General features: G+C 35.2%; 1 protein-coding gene across 9 annotated transcripts in view; it reads left to right on the forward strand.

The window, feature by feature from the left end:
* LOC128206715 (voltage-dependent T-type calcium channel subunit alpha-1G-like) overlaps window positions 1-20388 on the forward strand; it is a 39707-nt gene that overhangs the window by 12990 nt on the left and 6329 nt on the right. For 4 of the 9 annotated variants that reach the window (XM_052909361.1, XM_052909395.1, XM_052909410.1 and 1 more), the window contains 24 exons: window positions 326-541; window positions 1112-1233; window positions 1691-1842; window positions 2827-3015; window positions 4531-4687; window positions 5938-6093; window positions 6562-6706; window positions 7002-7189; window positions 7351-7736; window positions 7994-8327; window positions 8612-8824; window positions 9295-9363; window positions 10405-10589; window positions 10927-11053; window positions 11521-11649; window positions 11929-12018; window positions 12546-12738; window positions 13467-13484; window positions 14364-14515; window positions 15823-15932; window positions 16343-16473; window positions 16841-16990; window positions 18315-18436; window positions 19833-19988. In XM_052909361.1, coding sequence (XP_052765321.1) covers window positions 326-541; window positions 1112-1233; window positions 1691-1842; window positions 2827-3015; window positions 4531-4687; window positions 5938-6093; window positions 6562-6706; window positions 7002-7189; window positions 7351-7736; window positions 7994-8327; window positions 8612-8824; window positions 9295-9363; window positions 10405-10589; window positions 10927-11053; window positions 11521-11649; window positions 11929-12018; window positions 12546-12738; window positions 13467-13484; window positions 14364-14515; window positions 15823-15932; window positions 16343-16473; window positions 16841-16990; window positions 18315-18436; window positions 19833-19988 — 3890 coding nt within the window. Of the gene's footprint in view, window positions 1-325; window positions 542-1111; window positions 1234-1690; window positions 1843-2826; window positions 3016-3533; window positions 3652-4530; window positions 4688-5937; window positions 6094-6561; window positions 6707-7001; window positions 7190-7350; window positions 7737-7993; window positions 8328-8611; window positions 8825-9294; window positions 9364-10404; window positions 10590-10926; window positions 11054-11520; window positions 11650-11928; window positions 12019-12545; window positions 12739-13466; window positions 13485-14363; window positions 14516-15822; window positions 15933-16342; window positions 16474-16840; window positions 16991-18314; window positions 18437-19832; window positions 19989-20388 lie in introns of all 9 variants that reach the window. The other 5 variants (XM_052909368.1, XM_052909402.1, XM_052909418.1 and 2 more) reach the window with 3 other exon arrangements.

Consider the following 20388-nt stretch of genomic DNA (forward strand, 5'->3'; position numbering starts at 1 on the left):
TACACTGCCCTATTACAGCGACCATTTCTGACAGCCGAACATACACTGTCCTATTACAGCGACCATTTCTGAAAAAAACGAACATACACTGTCCTATTACAGCAACCATTTCTGAAAAAAACGAACATACACTGTCCTATTACAGCAACCATTTCTGAAAAACCGAACACATACACTGTCTTATTACAGCGACCATTTCTGACACGTTACATTCCTATTACAGCGACCATTTCTGACACGTTACATTCCTATTACAGCGACCATTTCTGACACGTTACATTCCTATTACAGCGACCATTTCTGACACGTTACATTCCTATTACAGCGACCATTTCTGACACGTACCTACCAGACGCCGTTCAGGACACATACTACCCTCGATTCCAGTGTGCCTTACCTGGTGACCATGAGGTGTGCTGTTACAAGGACTGCGAGTTCGCTGGTGACCATGACAACGAGTTTGAGATGGAATATAAACACGAGATGAACCAGTGCGCTGTCTGCCGACAGGACCAGGAAGAGAAGAAGAAAACGCACAGAAGTGAGTGTTGTTGTTCTTGCCAAGCAATAAATGCTAAAAATGAGCGTACATGGGCCCTTTTCAATACAGATTTTCATCCTTAAATAAACTTATCATTGTCATTTTTTTTCTTCTTTTTTATTTGAAAAAAAACTTGTTTTATAGAAGCTGGTTTTTAAGTTGAACACGAAAGAAATTACATGATGCTAGTTGCATTGTTTACATATATTTGTTTGAAGATACAAATGAGAGCCTTATGTACAATGGGACCCTGTTTATCATCGCTATAAAATGGAGATTTTTGGGTATAACGCAAAATTGGTAAGAGGACCACATATTATAGAAATTCACGCTCGTTCAAAAATGAATTGTGTGATTGATTTTTGAAGCCGAATACAACAGTATTTTTCATTGGAACGGTAATTTTGAAAAAGATGAAATCATATATTGAACTTTTAAAAGTACTGTCAACTGTATTGGGGGTCTTTCTGACTCGCTAAAACAGCATGCATCTACCAATACGAGTGAAGATTTTGTAATGAATAGAAGAACATACATGTATGACTATTATTTTTGTTTTCATGTGTTCAGATTTCTTGAAACCTGCTCAAAAGTTTGTCAAGAAGATTGTTGAGAGCAAGGTCTTCCAGAGGGGCATCCTGATATCCATCTTGTTCAATACTCTCAGCATGGGAATCGAGTACCACAATCAGGTTAGCTCAGAATAAGAGAGAGAGAGAGAGAGAGAGAGAGAGAGAGAGAGAGAGAGAGAGTTAAAATGGGGTCTGCTTCTTTATTTCACTCCCTCTCCTTAGTTACAAACCATTCAAATTGCTTATTTATTCGAATTACCGTTGTCTGTGGTAATGTTATATATTATAACGACAGTAAAGTGTTTTTGTCGGTGGGGAATACAATTTTATATTTCCATTTTTCACTTTATACTTTATAAATTAGGCTTGCTCAAAAATGTTCCCACCAGTGAGCAAAGAAGTGTACTAAGGTTGTTTTACAAATTATGGTCTGCACGGAATTGTTCTCAAACTTCTTTCTTTCGGCTTACATTTAAAGAGTAAAACGTTTTCTATCTAAAATTACACTGATGGACTTGAGGAAATTCAATTATATTTATAACCAAATAACCGTTTAATGGTGTCTTTTTCCTTTCAGCCGCCTGAATTGACACGAGCACTAGAAATTAGTAATTTGGTATTCGCCACTCTGTTTGCGGCTGAGATGTTGCTAAAGCTCATCTCCTATGGCGTGTTTGGGTACATCAAGAACGGCTTCAATTTGTTCGATGGTATCATTGTCATATTAAGGTTTGTTTATCACGTGTTTATCAAGCTGTCATTGTCTTCTCTTTGGTAGAGATGTATATGTCTAGAGTAAAATGGTGAATACCATTTGTATCTCTCAGATTATCATGTTTTTGTCGCCCGCTAAGCACGATTTATAATGAAATAAATGCATACGTTCTAAATCTGTTTCAACGTTATTCACATTATTGTAAAATGCTGATAATGAGTAGTGTAAACGCATGAATTAATAATGAGAATTACTCGGACAAGCGCATAAGGCTGTCATGTAAACACGATTATGTTTGAAGGCCCAGACGACACTTAGCGAGATACATACGAAGTCATTAGATATCAAACACATTACACTAATATAAAAATACTGTAATATTTAAACGTTAAGGTTACCTCCCTTGAACTGTCAGTGAAGAACTTGTTAGGAATCACAAAGTTGTCACTAAAATAGCAGACAGAACACACAAAATAATGAAAACTGCTAGGTACGCGTATTCGGCTGTTATGTAACCACGATCATGATGAAGGCCCAGACGACACTTAACGAGATAATACGAAGTTATAAGGAATCAAACACATTACCAAAATATCAAAATATTGTAATACTTAAATGTTGAGGTTGCCCCCCTTGAACTGTAAGTGAAGAATTGGTAAGAAATCACTAAGTATATAACTAAAAATAGCAGGTTAAAACACAAAGCACATATTTTCACGCAAAACATATTGGACCATAGCGCACTATGTATCTTAAGATAATTTGGAATAGTTTGCTTTGAGGCTGCAAAGCATAAATGCGTAATGGATTTAAACTCAACCGATTACTTTTAATAACAGTGTCTAATTTTAAAGCAAATACATATTCTATGTCACTTGCAAGATACCACTAGAGTGCTTTATTCAACTGTTTCATTGAAATTGTATGATCGTACATTATCTAGTTATTTTAAACAGTTTTGTTAAACACCCTAATTGTTGGTTACTTGACAATTCCAGTTTAGTTGAACTAATGAACCAGGACGGTGGGAGCGGTTTGTCTGTGTTGCGGACCTTCAGACTTCTGCGTATCCTGAAGCTCGTTCGCTTCATGCCCGCTTTACAGCGCCAACTTATTGTTATGTTGAGGACAATGGACAACGTTGCAACATTCTTTGCCTTATTGTTACTGTTTATGTTTATATTTAGGTAAGTGCCTGTAGTTTATACTCTGTTATATTGTCTGAGCTAAATTCCGTGTTGGTCTTAATTCGATGTCAGAATGGTGCAGCTAATCAGATAACATGTTTATTATAACTGACAGTGTTTATTAGTAATACAATGAATGGAGTCCGCGATGTACGACCATAAGATTAACTGGACATTAAATATCTGGTCTGTACACTGCAAATAACTAGCATTATTGTCATTTGTATGGCTGACCAAAGTTATGTTTAGTAAGTAAATATTTGATATTCTATCAATATAAAAACAAATGTATGCATAATTTAACTATTTGTTATTAACATTGGCTTTGCAAAAAAATGTAAATGGTAATTTATTAGTATTACCTGATAACATAATCATTTGTTTCACAGGTTGTAACATCATTTAAGTGCCCATAATATGACATAGAACAAATTGTGATAGCAATACCACTGTGGAAAAGCAATACTGTCCAAACTCATATATTAAGCAACTGTCTCAGAAATGTTATTTTTACACAGCGTTCTTGGTATGAATCTATTCGGCTGCAAGTTTTGCCGAATACTGAGGAATGGTCGGAATTTCTGTGATAGGAAGAACTTTGACAGTCTGTTGTGGGCCATTATAACTGTGTTCCAGGTAGATCCAAATGCCGTCCCCAGTCTTGGCTGGCCAGACATGCATGCCTGTCCCCCCATACTTAAGCGTTGTTTTACTAATACTTGCATATCCTTTGAGCTGTTACTTATGTGTTGCAATGTACCACAATAAAGGACGCTCTGAGTTCTATTTTAGGACGTTATGTCTTAAAATATCTCAGGGCTTGTATACTCATCCTCTTCCTTTTGGTGTCGAAATCGAGAAGAAAATTATAAAGTTAAGTTAATAGGTGAATATATTACTGGTCAGCTCAAAGTGATGTCCTGTTATTGGGTATGGTGTATTCTGTTTCGTTCAAACTCGCTGCCGTATACTCACTAACAGCTTAATACAACTCACCATGACCGATACATCTTTCATATCCATACCTTCCTATAGATGAGTGTATGTTCGAGCTCCTAAGATACTCCCAAAGATATAGAGTCCGTATGGAAGAGTTTTAAGTTATGGTAACAACAAAACAGCAATGCAACATCACATATAGTTCTGAGCTCAAACATATTAATAATAGGTTTCCCTTTAGACGTTCACTAATACACAGCTGAATTTGTAGATGCTTTTAACAACTCTTGGCTAAGTATTTATTATCACTTTAGTTTAGTCGCTTTGTAATAGGTGCTTTAGCTGACTGCAAACGAGGAGATAGATTAGTTCAGTTTAGGACAAGTCCCACACGCGTTTAAGATGAAAGCAATTGTAAACAACACAAAGAGCAGCAGAACAACACCAACCTTTATTGCATTTAAAACTTATGGACATTACCGTTACGGGTTCTATATACCACTGATCATTATTGATCAATTGCTTATCGGTCATTTTTGCGTTTTAAATGATTTGTATATTTCTCTTGTACTGCAGTGTTCTAGGTATGAACTTGTTTGGGGGTAAATTTTGTTGGAGGACCGACGGATCAGCAGTCCCATGTACTTGTATAGAGTCCCTCGACCCGTCAATATGCGAATGTGACCGAGCAAACTTTAATTCGCTATTATGGTCACTTGTTACGGTGTTTCAGGTATTTAAAACAAAACTCAATTTTGTACTTTTTATTTTTTTATTATTTCTATCTTTATACGAAGGATGCTTTTCCTGATCACGTGTTTTTGAATTTTAAGGTGGTTGTTCGTTCGGGAATGCAAATCTTTCTTTTCTTTTAATCACGTTTATAAGAATGCATTTTTGGATTGAAATGTCGTGTTTGCATCTAAGGCAGTAACAAGTTTGAGAATGTCTCCCTTGTCCAAACCCATGGAGAAAACCTTCAAAGTTTGCTCCGCCCTGTTTTTTTTTATTTTGACTGCACAGCTATAATTCATGTGGCTGAGATTTACGTTCAAACGTTATTTGCACACATTCTGTCTTAATGGAAGTCCACCAGGTCGTAATATGTCTAAAAACGGTCTGAGCTATTACGTTGCCTGCAGCATATGCTCTATTGTCTTGTCACGAATTGAACATATTCTGTCTCATTCTGTTAAAAAATACGAAGATCACATTTACAGAATTTATTGTAAGAAGGATAGAAGGTAAATATTTCCATAATATTTCTTGAAAACCATAATCTATCTAATCGTTGCTGTGTACATTATATTATGTGTAGACAGATTCCCTGCTTTCTCATTAAGTTTAATGCAGAGACATATATAGCGACGGCACATCAGTTATATTGATCAAGACATTTCACAGTTAATATACTAACTAACTAATCAATGCACCACATTTTCAGTTACTGTTTGCTTGCTTATGAAATCAGTTGTGCCCTGCATGTGTAAAACATCCCTGCTTGAGAACCCCGGCCTGTTGCCATTGTTTGATAGTTTTGTGATAACAGCTGGCTTTCAACGTACTAATTCGTGAACCATATTTATTGTTATTAACATCCATTTAAAATCATCTTCCTCAGTATATCATACATGTAACTGTTAACGATGTTAGGAATTCAGCATTTGTTGAAATGTTAAAAAATTCTTGTTGTAAAAACATTTACAATCATATTAACAAAAAGAATATTAAATGTATGATATTACCATCTTAAAAAAAACAAGTTATAAGTATGATTAACGTAACATATAGATTGTATTTGTTTTGCAAAATCAACAATTAAATAAGATATTATTTGTGTAAAAAATAACAATTTTCTTCTTCTTTTATGACTAATGTATGCATAAATAAAAATAACTATATCTTTTTTTTTTATAAAACTCGTCTTATACATGTCAGTAGCAATCAAGTAAATACTAAACAATCTCAAACCACCCTCACTAGGTGCTAACCCAAGAGGATTGGAATACAGTGTTATACAACGGAATGGAGAAGACTTCAGCTTGGGCCGCCCTCTATTTTGTTGCCTTGATGACATTCGGCAACTATGTGCTCTTTAATCTTCTCGTCGCCATCTTGGTCGAAGGATTTTCTTCCGAGGTGAGTGAAAACGGACTATATTGAGGGTGTATTATAAAATAAAATGAGTAACGACTGCTTTTGGTAAGACCTTCACAGTATCGCTCCTATAAATATTTTGATTAAATTTTAGAATCGTAATTTTGTACAATCCAAAATATCATAGCAAAACAGAGCTAGTAGCTAAATATAAACCTTCCCTTGCGTACATTAATCACTGTCATTACGCAAATCACGTGAGAATGTTCAAAGTCACGTTCGTCATCCACTTAAAAATAAGACGTTTAATAAAATGTTTAATGAATACGTTTACAAAACAGCAAACAACCAAACATGCAAAAAGATCATAAGCAATCACGAAAAAACTTGGTCACAATAATCATAAACTCGTTAGCTAAGTATAAATTTTAGCCATAATTAATATCAAAATACTCTAAAATGTATGCACCATAAGTTGTGTTTGTTTATTGTTCTGTTTTGTTTTAACAGGAAGACGAAAAGAAAAGGCGGCGAGAGTCTATAAAAGAAAGAACGCTTGAAATTATTCAAGAGACAAATAACAACGAGAGGAGAGATTCAGTAAAAGCTAAAGTAGCGGAAGTGTTGGATGTTAAAATAAACAATAAAGAACGAGGTAACTAAATAGACACCTCAAGTTTGTCGCTAATTCCTAACTAGGCACAATGCGCATAGATCAAACAGAAAACAGCAGAAACAATATTAAGTAAAACTGAACAGTGTTCAATGCATCAATGCACCAATCCCTTACTTATAAATACATGTACTTTGTCTGAAATAAGAGTTGCTGTAATTTGATTATGATATAGTATCCACACAATGTATGTTGGTTTAAGAATATTCATAACTTTCATGATGAATGAAAACATAATAATTTCTAATAAGTATATACATTCTTTTTTTCACTACAGAGTTGTTACTTGGTCTGAATATGGTCGCCAAAGAAGAAGGGAATAAGGTGTTTACCCTGCCCCCACCCATTATTACCCACACTGAAGCCACACCCACTGCAACCCCGCAGGGATCTCCGAACGAACACTCGGAACGTGAAGTTGGCAGACATGCCGATATGAGCTCACTAACAGTAGAAATATCCACGGTATATATTTGTATATATTTCGCATTGCATTTGTGTTTGTCAATGAAAAAAGAGATGTTGTAAAATGCGAGATATGTATTATGATGAATATTAATTTTGGATACAACGTTTTGAAATATCTTATATTTTACGTTTTATCTTAAACTTTTTTTGTATTTCAGCTCAACAACACAGCCCAACGTCTTTCCTGTAATTCATCCTTATCTACGTCAAGCAATCGCCTTTGTTGCAACCTCTCACGAGCGTCCAGTTGTCGGACTCCTACCGTAAGCTTCCGAACTTCTCCGAAGATGTCACGTGTCTCACCTCGGCCTTCTCCGCGCCCTTCACCTCGCCTTTGGAGATCACATAGTTACGGTAGTCGTAGAAACAGTTGGAAACTTAAGCGGACCAAAGATGGCGATAAGGCTAAACTTGTCGAGCCTGGTACGAAACAGGAAGACAATGACGACGACGTAGATTTTGGTGATTATGACGAAGAAGAGGATGACGAGGTTTTCAAACCGACAACGTCACAACCTATTCTAAAAACTGGTGTTTGTAAAAGGTATTTACATCCATAAAAGATTCATGAAATACATGTACGAATTTGATAAAATAAATCCATCTGTTAAATGCATTTTGTTCCCAACAATGACGAAACCTCATGCATGGGAATCCTTCTCAGTTATGCCGAAATATGTTCATATAGTATGTTGTTTTACTGTCCATGTGCTCATTTACTTCTTGAACGCTTTAATGTTTCCATAGAATTGTTGATATTAAACATCGTCACAACATTAGGTTTGTGTTTTTCATCAACAGTTCCGAATGCAACGGGGACATAATGTTAAACAACAGGCGAGCTTTTAGCTCCCACCAAAATCTGATCTTCCAAAGAAGGATGTCATCTCCAAGAAACTCAATTAAAAGCAGAAATAATTCCTCAAGTAGTGCTAAAAGTATTTGTAACTCATTCCATTTGAGCAGACAAAATACCTTCCCATCCAGACGCGCGTTACCTTCAATGTCTTCGGTGGGGAGTGGCTATTTCAACGACGACTACAAACAGAATGATTTGTCAGAACCTACAAATGAGAAGGACGATCATGATGATTCTCTTTACGATGAAGAAGATCCAGACGCAATGGATGAGACAGTAAGAGTTGAATGATTGTGAAAACTACAACTATATGTAGTTTACTTTTCTTTATAAGACCTATTATAAAATCTATTTTGAGATCGATACCAATATTTCCGTACTGAATCTATCAATATTTCATTTGATAGTAAGTGAGTAAATGTATATGTTATGCATTTATTGGCATTTCCTCAGACCGTTATTATTGTTTGATGTTTCAAATTAGTTTGCAACAACAAACATGACGTCATCATTTAATAAAGAAAATTAACTGCTTAAGCGCGAATATCTTCTTTTTTCAGAATTGCAATTATTCATGGTGTCCAAAAGCACATGGGATTTTCCTCGAAAGACAAGAATACTCTATGTATATCTTTAGTCCCAACAACCTCGTTCGCAGATTTGCCTTTCACACCATTGCTCAACGCTGGTTTGACAATACCGTGCTGTTTTTTATTGCACTGAACTGCATCACACTTGCAATGGAAAGACCAGACATTCCTCCTGATAGTACTGTAAGTTAAACCTACATTGGTTTAACGTTTTAGCCTTTGATATTTTAATCAAATAATTGGCAAATTGACATGTATTCGCTACATTCACTCCGCCCATTTTAAATAATTGATAATTTATTTCATGTCTTCTAGCTGATATAGAATACAACCTCATTTGCTGATACATTGTCAACGCAAAATCTCAGTCAATGTGTATGGGATGAGTGGCAGTTGAGCGGAACTTTAAACACTCGCGAAAGTCGAAATTCTTAATGATTAAGTCTATTACCTAATGATTGATTATCTGCAATTTCATTGGCTTAAAATGTCTGTTTTGTTCAATGACTTCTATTACAACTTAAAGACCTAATGTGTTTTTTGTTTCCTTTTAAAATGTTACTTTTCCGTCACTTAAGGCTTAATGTTGAATATCTCTTGAGACACATTTCTTCAGATTTCTTATCACAGAAGAATGCCTTAATATGTTTCAGGAACGGAAAATTCTCACGATATCAAATCATATATTTACGGCCATTTTCACCATTGAAATGACAGTTAAAGTAAGTATGCATTTTTAATAATAATACTACAAGGCATTATAATCGTTATATTAGAGATTAATTTCATGCTTTCCAGTGGTTTGTTAAATTAAGGTAGATTATTTTACTATGTGTTTGACGTCGTTTGGCTAAACTTTGGTCCGATATGCCAATTTAATATCAATTACTCTTTACTGTTAATGCATCAAAAGCATGAAATACAAAAGTAATACTTGCGGTTCCAGATTGCAATATATTTCACCAAGTGAACGAAAGAGAGATATTTCATTCGTGTCAAAGCAACTCGTGAAATAAAAGGTTTTGGTGCTGACTTGGTGAAATGTATTTTACCCTGAAACGTATATTTATACTGTTTATGTTAAATTGTTTGTTAAACAAGACCAAAGAGAACAAGAATACCGTAATTCTGTTTTAACTAGGCATTCAATATTACATTTAGCGGTTCTTGATGTGTTTGTTCTTGATCCTAAGTATGATTTAGGGAAGGGTCTAGGTTATATTTTTTGAAGCTAGGCGAGTAGTCAATATATGTTAATGTTTTACGTAGAAAACGTTTGATTACATAACATGCGTGAGTGGTTAGAAATACTGTTATAAACTGGCTAATTGCAAACGGACGTCAATGTGAAGAATTGATTAGATTAATTGTGTTATTGACGTCATTAGTAATAATTAAGCATTAGCCCTATCATAAAGATAAAACTTCCTAACTTGTGTTAATGCGGAGGCATACTAGGAATGTTCCTTTAAATGCATTAACTAAATGATAAGTCAAGTTTATGAAAAAGGTTTTCTTGATCGTTTCGTTGTACCTGTTGTACGTTAAAGAAATATTTTTTGTCTCAAAGCGATGCAATCCGATCGTTTCATGATGACCATATTTTCTCGATTACTTAAGCTATTCTAATTTTTCTCTATGAAGTAACAAAAAGACTGACGCTCACGAAATTCACTGTTTATGAGTATAATTTCTTTTTTAGTTTTGATAGAACGTTTAAGAAAGACTTGGCTCAACACTTGCATATTGTTTCTTCATTATAGGTTCTTGCAAAAGGTTTACTGTTTGGAAAACATGCGTACTTCAAGAGTGGATGGAACGTTATGGACGGTTTTCTCGTGGTTATCTCTCTTGTTGACACAATGATCTCTCTCACCGCTAACAGCAGCCCCAGAATCTTTGGCATCCTCAGAGTGTTTAGACTTCTCCGCACACTCAGGCCACTGAGGTACATAACTATTTCATTTCATACAACATAAATCAGTTTGTGAAATCAAGTTTATGTCAACTTTATGAGTAAAAATTACTGAAAGCAATCAAAATGAGATGCATTGAGATGGTGGTATTGGCGCTCAGTGGTTAACTGTACTACTGGGTAAGAGACAGATGTCTATAAGCAGTGTAATCATTTCACCATGATTTACTAGTTATGCAACTTGATATTAAGTTAACTAGGATTGTTAATTAGGCAAATAAATCTTTCTTTGGAATAATAAGAAATACAACAAAGGAAAGTAATTGAATTAAATAATCCATAATCTACATGTGTTTGCATTTGTTTTCAGAGTGATAAGCCGCGCACCAGGCCTTAAGCTGGTGGTCCAGACTCTGTTATCCTCCCTACGGCCAATAGGCAACATCGTGCTCATCTGTTGTACATTCTTCATCATATTCGGCATACTTGGCGTGCAGGTAAACACACAAACAAAAGATATTCATGAAGTTTGATCCGGTACACGCTTTTGTTACTCAATGTAGTCATGTTTTTAAAGTTTATTGATTGTTATTTTTAAACATACTTTACCGGAAAGTGGATTGTGCCACCAATTTGAAATACGTCCCAATTTGTTTGCATATTTCTATGGGTGTACATGTAATTGATTTCTCGGTTTATAATGTTGCTAAATCTTTGACTTTTTTTAATATACTTCAGTGATGTTTAAGAAAAAGAGTATGTTCTTATTATATTAGGTCATATCAAATGTCCACTAGTTCTTTAAGCAGTTTTGATATTTTGTCGAAGTACTTACGCGTTATTATGATATTGTTTGTTGTCAAAAGCCCTTTCCTCCGTAACATTAACTAGTATATTTTGAAAAAAAATGTATTGACCTGTTGATTAATATTGTATGATTGCACTTTATGTATGAATATTCCAGCTTTTCAAAGGAACGTTCTACTACTGCAAAGGACCGGACGTAGCACATATCCAGAACAGAACTCACTGTTTGGAATCTAAACGCAATGTCTGGGTCAATCGAAAATACAACTTTGATAATCTTGGAATGGTAATTGGATGCGTGTTTTTTATTTCATTCTATTTTCTTCTTTTAAAGAGCATTGTTGCTTTGAAACAGAATTTCTATCTGATAAACGTTTTATTCTTTTCGAGGCTATGTGCGTCGGCATTGTCACACTTTTCATACCCGCATTTGAACCGTCTCAATAAGTATTTCATATTTGGATATTTTTTGTGTTTCCGCATTTTACTGAAAAATATTTTCTAAATATATAACACAGTTAAGCCAATTCCAGAACGTAATGTTTTATCTCCTCAATTTCTGTAGGCACTGATGGCGCTGTTTGTCTTGGCGTCCAAAGACGGCTGGGTCAGCATTATGTATACGGGTTTGGATGCAGTTGGAGTCGATCAGCAGGTAAGATTGTAGTTAAGCCGTCGTAATTTTACTATAAACATTTTGCAAAACATACAGAGAATGACGCCATGTCTTTACCCCGCCCCCCTCCCCCCCCCCCCCTCCCCCGGCAAACGTTTTTGAACAAAGTAAAATAATTCATTAACAACTGATCTTATTCAATTTCAATTACTAGTTAGTAACTACATATTATGTTTACAGAAAAGCATACATGTATATTGCATTTGTAAAATCATGCACTTTTAATGCTGTTCTTGTTAACTGAACAGCACGTCCTATTAAATTGGCTCTATTTATTGAATTTTCCTGAGAGTGTACGTTTTGTTCGTGAGTAATAATATTACTGATTTACGATGTTTTTGTTTTTTTCAATTTAAAGTTATTCTTTTCTATGTGTGGGGGCGTTAGAATTACGCCCGGATTGTAAAATTAGTTAATTGCTCGCAGATAATATTCTGTTCGTTTTATTACAGGGAAACTTGATACCACTGAAAAAGATGGTTATTATGATATTTCCTTTATTACAGCCGGAGCAAAACTACAATGAATGGAGGTTGATCTATTTTATATCATTCCTTCTTCTCGTCGGCTTCTTTGTATTGAACATGTTTGTCGGCGTGGTGGTTGAAAATTTCCATAAGTGCAGGGAGTCGCAAGAAAAGGAAGAGAAGGCCAGAAGGGCTGAAAAGCGACAACAGAAGCTAGATCAGAAGCGAAGACGTAAGTATAAGCAGGATGGTAAATGACCCAGTGTGTCTTGAACTGTTGGAGTCTGACGTTACATTCCATCGTTTTCTTCGAGGTCCTAGCTTCAATTTAATGCAATGATAACCACAGAGAAAAATCCATCAACAAAACATCTCACTGTATTCTCGTTTGTTGACCCTGTTATCACAGGCAGGCAAATAGAGACACATAAAAACGATCCACATAAATATCTCAATATCAATATAGAATCTCTGAGTTCAGTTGGGGCTAACTGTATGTATTTTTGGCACACTATTGCGAGTTGGTTCCCCGCTTGCAGTGTATGCTCTGCGAGGCCACAGGGAAACAAATCAAACTAGTTTGTTAACGTAAGCCACTGTTAGCCGAAACTGAACGGAGGACATGCATTATTTACATTGACACAGAACTCGATCTTGACATCAGACTCAACCCGTTCACTGATACAAGGGGACTGATTCATTGTTGGCCCTGTCTCATGTTGTACGTTAACTAGTCTACGACTGTTTGTGTTGTTCTAACAAACGAGAATAAGTTTGTTGTCTATTGTTTTTACAAAATTCGTAAAATTAAAAACTAACGAACGATCAAAACGGTCATAAGCATTTGTCTATCAAGGTCTATCTGGAGTTCATGCTGATATTTAATGAAAGAGATTTCATGATGCTGCATTAGCTTGTCTTTATGCCTATAAATGCAATCGGTTGCAATATATTTAACAGAGATAGTTGCTCAACCAGGTAAACAGTTTGATAATTAGCTTTATATTTCCTGTTCATCTATTAACTCTTTCTCTCTCCATCGTTTATAACAATTTGCAAATAATTTCACAATATCTCATTTTTCCGAATGAACGTCGTGTTCAGCAAGCATGTTTCTTTTCAAATCATTAATGTTCCCTTTCACGTTGGCATGCCATTATGCTTATAAATGGCGTTTTAAGAGACACTGTTGTGTACAAACGTTAAGATATATACATATATATATATATATATCGCATTGTGTGGTTGAATATTTCAACATTTTCAACATGCCTTATGCTACATTGTACCTTTTTTATAAAAGATCCCGTCAACATGCCTTATGCTACATTGTACCTTTTTTTATAAAAGATCCCGTTTATTTGCATGCATTGTGTGCATGTAAATTTCCTTAAATGTTAATTATTTTTATGAGTTGTATAACTACAAGCATAAATATATAGCAATTGGAAATGGTGTAATATCATGCAAGGTCATTGAGCGCGATTTTAGTTTAAAAACTATTTTCAATGATATTCTGTCGCAAGGAAATTCTCCAAAAAACGAAAAGTTAGCAAAAAACATATCAATCAAAAGACATACACAACATCTCGCCTCTTTATTGTAATGTTCTGACAGTTGTACACTTTCAAGAAAATCGGTTACAAAGTTTCCATTTTTCCAATGCAAAAGGGTGGAAAGTTGAGTGTTCTGAGTTATTCTAAAACCAAGGTGCAGGGGGTTTTTTCACGAGAACAGTGATAATTATAAAACTCATTTTTTTCTCAAAATTGGATATTAAACATTATAAAGAAGAAGACGACAAGGAATTATCCTAACCATGATTTGATATCCCCTCTCTGTTATGTATAATTACAGGTTTACAACAGTGTCCATACTGGGCTCGTTATGGGAAACCACGACTCATTATATATACTGTCATCAACAGCAAATATTTTGACCTCGCCATTGCGGGGGTCATAGGGTTAAACGTCATTACTATGGCGATGGAATTTTACATGATGCCAAAGGTTTGTTCAATTTAACATAGCTCATACAAATCTAGTATAGTACTATAAATTTCTCATGCATTAGGGTTACTGAATCTATTTGTAAGATTGCTACATTATACCTATCTTAACATACTTGTAATTAATTTATGGTATATATTCATAATATATTTATGCGAAAAGCTCCAGAAACAAGCTCAGTAGCAAAAGGTTTAAACATAAACCCGGTTTAATGGCACTGGGTAAACGCCAAAGACATAGAACAGAAACTCACAAACAAGAAACATGGAGGAACAGCACAAAACTCCACAAACAGCACAGTGCATACATACTATATATAAAAAAGCTAGTAATGTTTATCAAGAATTGTTAGGTACCGCCTTGGAACGATCAGTAAAATGTAAATTTACTGGGGGTTTAAACCAGTTTATGTGCACAAACCTCACTCTTATCCCAACAATCCTTAATAAAGATAAAACGCAAAAGGTAAATCTTATCAAAGTATGCATTAACTTGAGGAAACTTAACAATAAAACAAATAATTATAAACTTATAGGTAAATCTCAAGTACTTCTATGATTAGAGATTCCAACTCTATCTGCAGACGGAGGAATACAATTCAGAGCACCTAATGAAAAAACTTTTCAAAGATACGATGCAGTCATTGTTTGAAACTATAAACATCCCACACAGTCTGCCTTATAAAATAAAAGGTTTAAAACTGTGTGACCATTTAGTTTTATAATAAAACGCATCATTGTACTAAAACAGTACATAACTTGTATTACTCTTTTACGACGGTTACTTTTTCAAACTTGGATCTGTCCTTTTCGAAATAGGCTTTACCCTGTCCATATTTAGCAAGTAGGTCAATACGTGATCTTTACCTTGGAAGGCTTGGACTTCTGACTAAAAATAAAAACGATATAAATTAATTAATATCAAGGATGTCCGGTTAGCGCAGTGGTTAGCACACTCGCTTCTCACCAAGGCGACCCGGGTTCGATTCCCGGCCTAGGTGCATGTGAGTTTGGTTAGTGGTCACTAAGCCAGACATGTGGGTTTTCTGCGGGTACTCCGGTTTCCCACACAACACAAGACCACACTCTCGCGCAAAATCGTGCCAACGAGTGTGACTTAGTATAAGCTATCATAGCATTCATCACAATCGTTGTAAAATATATAATGTTAAAACTATTTAATAACTGTTGGAAGGTGTATTAGGCATATCCCTGAGGTTCTTATAAGATATATATTATGAAAAATATAAGAAAAAAAATGTACTTTTTCTTGTGTATCAATACATTTCATTCTTCATTTTCTCCTAGGAGTTGGAGTTTGCCCTTCAAATCTTCAACTACTTCTTTACATCGGTGTTCATACTGGAAGCCGCGATGAAAATCATCGCCCTTGGGACCATTCGTTACATGAGAGACAGGCAAGACTTTAATCAACATAGTAGATGTTTCACTGTTTGGCATGTCACTACGCATTCAATTGATTTTATGAACTTTGATACGTTCGGTAGTTAATCGTAAAATCTAGAAGGCAAAAGTTGATTTCAAAACACTTTTATGCCGTATCATGTATTCCAAACAGTTTCTGGCCTTACGTACGACAGTGCGCGTGCGTATTTGTACTCCATCGAAACAACTAAAATACCATTCTCAAAATATAAGTAATACATTACGAACCAGTTATTTATTTTCCATAAATAGTTGATTAAGAAAAAATATGTCTGAATGAAAAAAAAATGAAAGACGTGTTATTTTAAGGTGAAGACGGCTTGTCATTTTCATTGTCATTGCCTCTACGTCACTTTATTTCATCCGATGTGGTTTCTTTTAGATGGAATCAACTTGATATCTTCATTGTCATTCTGTCTATCGTCGGCATCGTTCTTGAAGAAATGAAGACAAATGTAATTCCTATCAACCCCACCATTATACGTGTAATGAGAGTGCTAAGGATTGCTAGAGGTATGTATAAAATATCAGATGTTAAAGCCTCACCAATGTACTTGTATTTCATTGTTCTGCATCGAAACCATAGAAATAGCGTAAGGATCGAACAGAAAAGCTTGAATTGCCTTCTCTCCTTCATTGCCAATTCAAGGGTTATGGAGTTACTGAGGCCACATGGCTGGTTATCGGACCTGACAAAAATATCCTGCTCATACACATTCTGACCAGATTTGGTGATGATTGGACAAAGGCTTGACAATTTCATGATAAGACGACTGGATATCGTCATGGTTGTCATAGTTCTTACATAACTACCATGAACTTCAGCTCCTGTTCTACTAATCTCAGCAGTCTCTAATTTACATGAAACTCCTATCCACAGTGTTGAAGCTGTTGAAGATGGCCAAGGGTATCCGCGCCCTGCTTGACACGGTGATACAGGCTTTACCCCAGGTCGGAAATCTTGGCCTCCTCTTCTTCCTCCTTTTCTTCATATTTGCGGCACTCGGTGTGGAACTGTTTGGACGTCTTGGTAGGTGGAAGGTTGATTGTAATGTTACTGTAAAGACCGTATGAGTTGATGTAATGGTATTTGTGTCCGCTTCTTGCCCCGGCTTAGAAATTTGAGATTGTCCTGGTTTGTATTATGATGCTCAAATGAATTGTATATACATGTATTGGCTTAATTTGGTTTCTTGATTAAAATTTTAAATTTGTAATAGCTTGCTACTGTGTGAAATGCCTAGAAATAAAATAACAAAAGAAATATATTTGTCTGTGAAAGACATTCAATCGTCAAATAGTCCTCAATTACTTACTTAATTAACATTGTCTTTTAAATTTTAGAACGATAAAACGTAGTGCCTTTCAAACATAATCTAATAACAATTGGACACTTATTGCAGCCAGTTTCTGTGTCTGACCTAATTCTAGGGTAACCAGTTTGAATTGGCCGGTATTAAGTAACTTGCACGCAAAACACTTTTTTTATTTTCGTGTTCGTCTTAGTTTAGTTTATTTTATTGAATACTTTAAGTTTTCAACAGCAGGAAATTATGGTTATTTTATGCAAACGTAATAAGACATCATTTTGACGCCACAAGAAAGATAATCATATTGCTAGCTGTTAAGAGACGGGTTTTTCTTTCTCATTCGCCTTTACTTCATTCATTTCAACGCTTGATCAATATTGTGGTTTGAAACAAGCGACTATAATTAGTTTCCGTGCAAAACAAATTAGTGCGTATGATATTTTGTCTTGGAACCTTCTGTTTACCATGCAGACACATTGCTTTGAAACTACCGACTAGAGCGTGGAAATTAATACATATTTTATGGTACAAACTTGTTTATGAGATCACGGCCTTCATATTACTTCTAAGTATGACAAATGTGTACAAAGGCAATGGGGAAATAAAGTACCCAATATCGATCGACATATTCAATGTCAATTTTATGCTGCACTCTCAATGATTCATTTGGCAGTTTTGACAACTTTTTTATTTAAGGCCAATTCTTTGTAAATATCTGGCAACCAGTGATATAAGACTGCTGCCAAATAATCAGATTTACGTTCACAAAGTTTTATGCCCCAAAAAAACAAATTCTTTAAGCGTTAGTAACGCTTTTAGCCATAAATCATTAATTTTTGAACGTGAATATAAAAACTGCGAATATATCTTATTCAGCAGTCTTATATCACTGGTTTCCAGACATTTACGCAAATGAAAATCAGTCAAAGATAAAAAAAAGTATGTCGAAACGATCAATCTGTGAAAATGCATATTTGAAACGTCATTTGTTCGTCATTTTGAAGTAAATTCTAACCACTCCTCACAATATGTTTCCTTTTACAGAGTGCTCGGAGGACCACCCATGTGAGGGACTTGGAGAACACGCCCACTTCCGCAACTTTGGCATGGCCTTCCTTACCTTGTTCCGAGTGGCAACGGGAGATAACTGGAACGGTATCATGAAGGTAAGCCTATTCTAGTGCTGAAATATAAGATATTTTCCGTAAGACAGCTGTTTCGATATTGAACTTTGTTCTTTCGTTAAATTCTCCAAATATATTTGCGCACTGACATCTGTCAGTTTTATCTTGAAATCGAACATTACTTAGTTTAATTTGGTATGCCATATTATTAGCATTTCACTGGCAATATGCAAAACAGTACAAGAAAAATAACAAAATATTTTCAAATTTCAGTTATTAGGTAATGAATTCACATGCTCAAACAGGCAGTGTATCATACGATTATTTAGTAATTTCCATTCTTTCATCTCCTTGGTTTAAAATTACTGTTAGCAGAAAACAAAAATACATTTTGGATGCATCAGTAAAAAATAAGCCGTACGAACATTCTCTTCAAATTTAAATTCGATTACGAATGCAGTTAGCGCCAAAAAAGGTGGATCACTCAAGATTAAAAAAAGATTATCATGGCAAAGATGCTCTCATAAATGTTAAATCTCCCAAAATGTGTAAACTTATTTCTTTGAGCTTGATGTTAACAAAAGATAATAGCTTATAGTTTAGAGCTTTCACAATTTAAGTCTAAATAAAGCTTTATATGACGTTTGAACACTCCCACGTCATGTTTATATGTCTATGATATAACAGATTTGCGAACGTAAATGCTCTTAACAATATTATGCACATGTTTCAAGTCAGTTTAAATTATTGTTTCAACCAACATATGAGTTTATTATCCATTGCTCTGATCGATATGCAACAAACAAACAGATCAGACTGTGGCCTAAGGGTCGTAACTGAGGCTTATCGGTTTCTTTTTTGTTAACAATAATTATGAAGCTTGCTTACCTGCATGTGCTCAACCCAGTTGAACCAAGAGTTTATGGATTAGTTCCCCAGCAGTATACGTTTTTAGCATATCAACATGGACATCAGTACTGGTTTATAGCCAGGTAAAATACTCTGAAAGAGCTCTCAATCGGTCAATCCTTGCAGTGTCCGGGCCGGGCGAGGTTCCCCGTGTTGAGTCAAATTAAGCCACAGGCTCCATTCCTGGTGATGCGCTCTTTAAGTTTCAGCTTTGCAGCCATATTCCCCCTGGAGCCCAGAAACGTTGGTTTCCCAGAGTCTGTCCGCTTATTGGACATCGTGATTTATATTCTAAATACGTGCCTTCATAATCGAGCTAGATAAATTAGTACACGTGTGAACCACAAACATTTCTTTTCTCATTGTTACTAACAGCCACAAAACAGAAAGCTCAAATATAATTCCTCTAAAACAATTGTGTTACATGAGTTTTACATTTGTATACCAGTGTATGTATAATCTACATGTATGTATTATGAGGAATCAAAAGTGAAAAACTCGGACTCACCAACAAATTTCTTATTTGCAGGACACTCTACGCGAGGATTGTAACAAGAGCGAAGATTGTAAAATCAACTGTTGCGTTAATCCAGTTATCGCCCCTGTTTACTTTGTCATCTTCGTCCTCATGGCCCAGTTTGTCCTTGTCAACGTCGTGGTCGCTGTTCTTATGAAACACCTCGAGGTATTGACAGCAGCATGTAGTCATTCAATCTACTAAAAGCATTCTTTTATCTGTGTTACACCATAATATTTTAATACTCTAGTGTTTAATGAACATTTACTAACATTCTGATTATGAAAACTAAGTAAAACAATTTGTGCACGTCTAGTACGGATTGTTTTGTGAGAAACAATGCTTGAGAATACACATTATAAATAAACATCATTTCCTTCTAAGTTTAAAGAATTTCCTAATAACATCAATCAAAAAATCATTTTCTTCTCAGATTTTAGGAGTTCTCCTTTTTTCTTGTCTATCATCATTTGAATAAGCATGTAAAGTAAAATGGAATCAAAAGTTCCAACATTTTGCTGTAGACCATCAGGTATTGCTTTTAAATTCATTATTCTTAATGAATGCT

The sequence above is a fragment of the Mya arenaria genome, chromosome 2, assembly GCF_026914265.1.
Source record: "Mya arenaria isolate MELC-2E11 chromosome 2, ASM2691426v1".
Lineage (NCBI taxonomy): Eukaryota > Metazoa > Mollusca > Bivalvia > Myida > Myidae > Mya > Mya arenaria.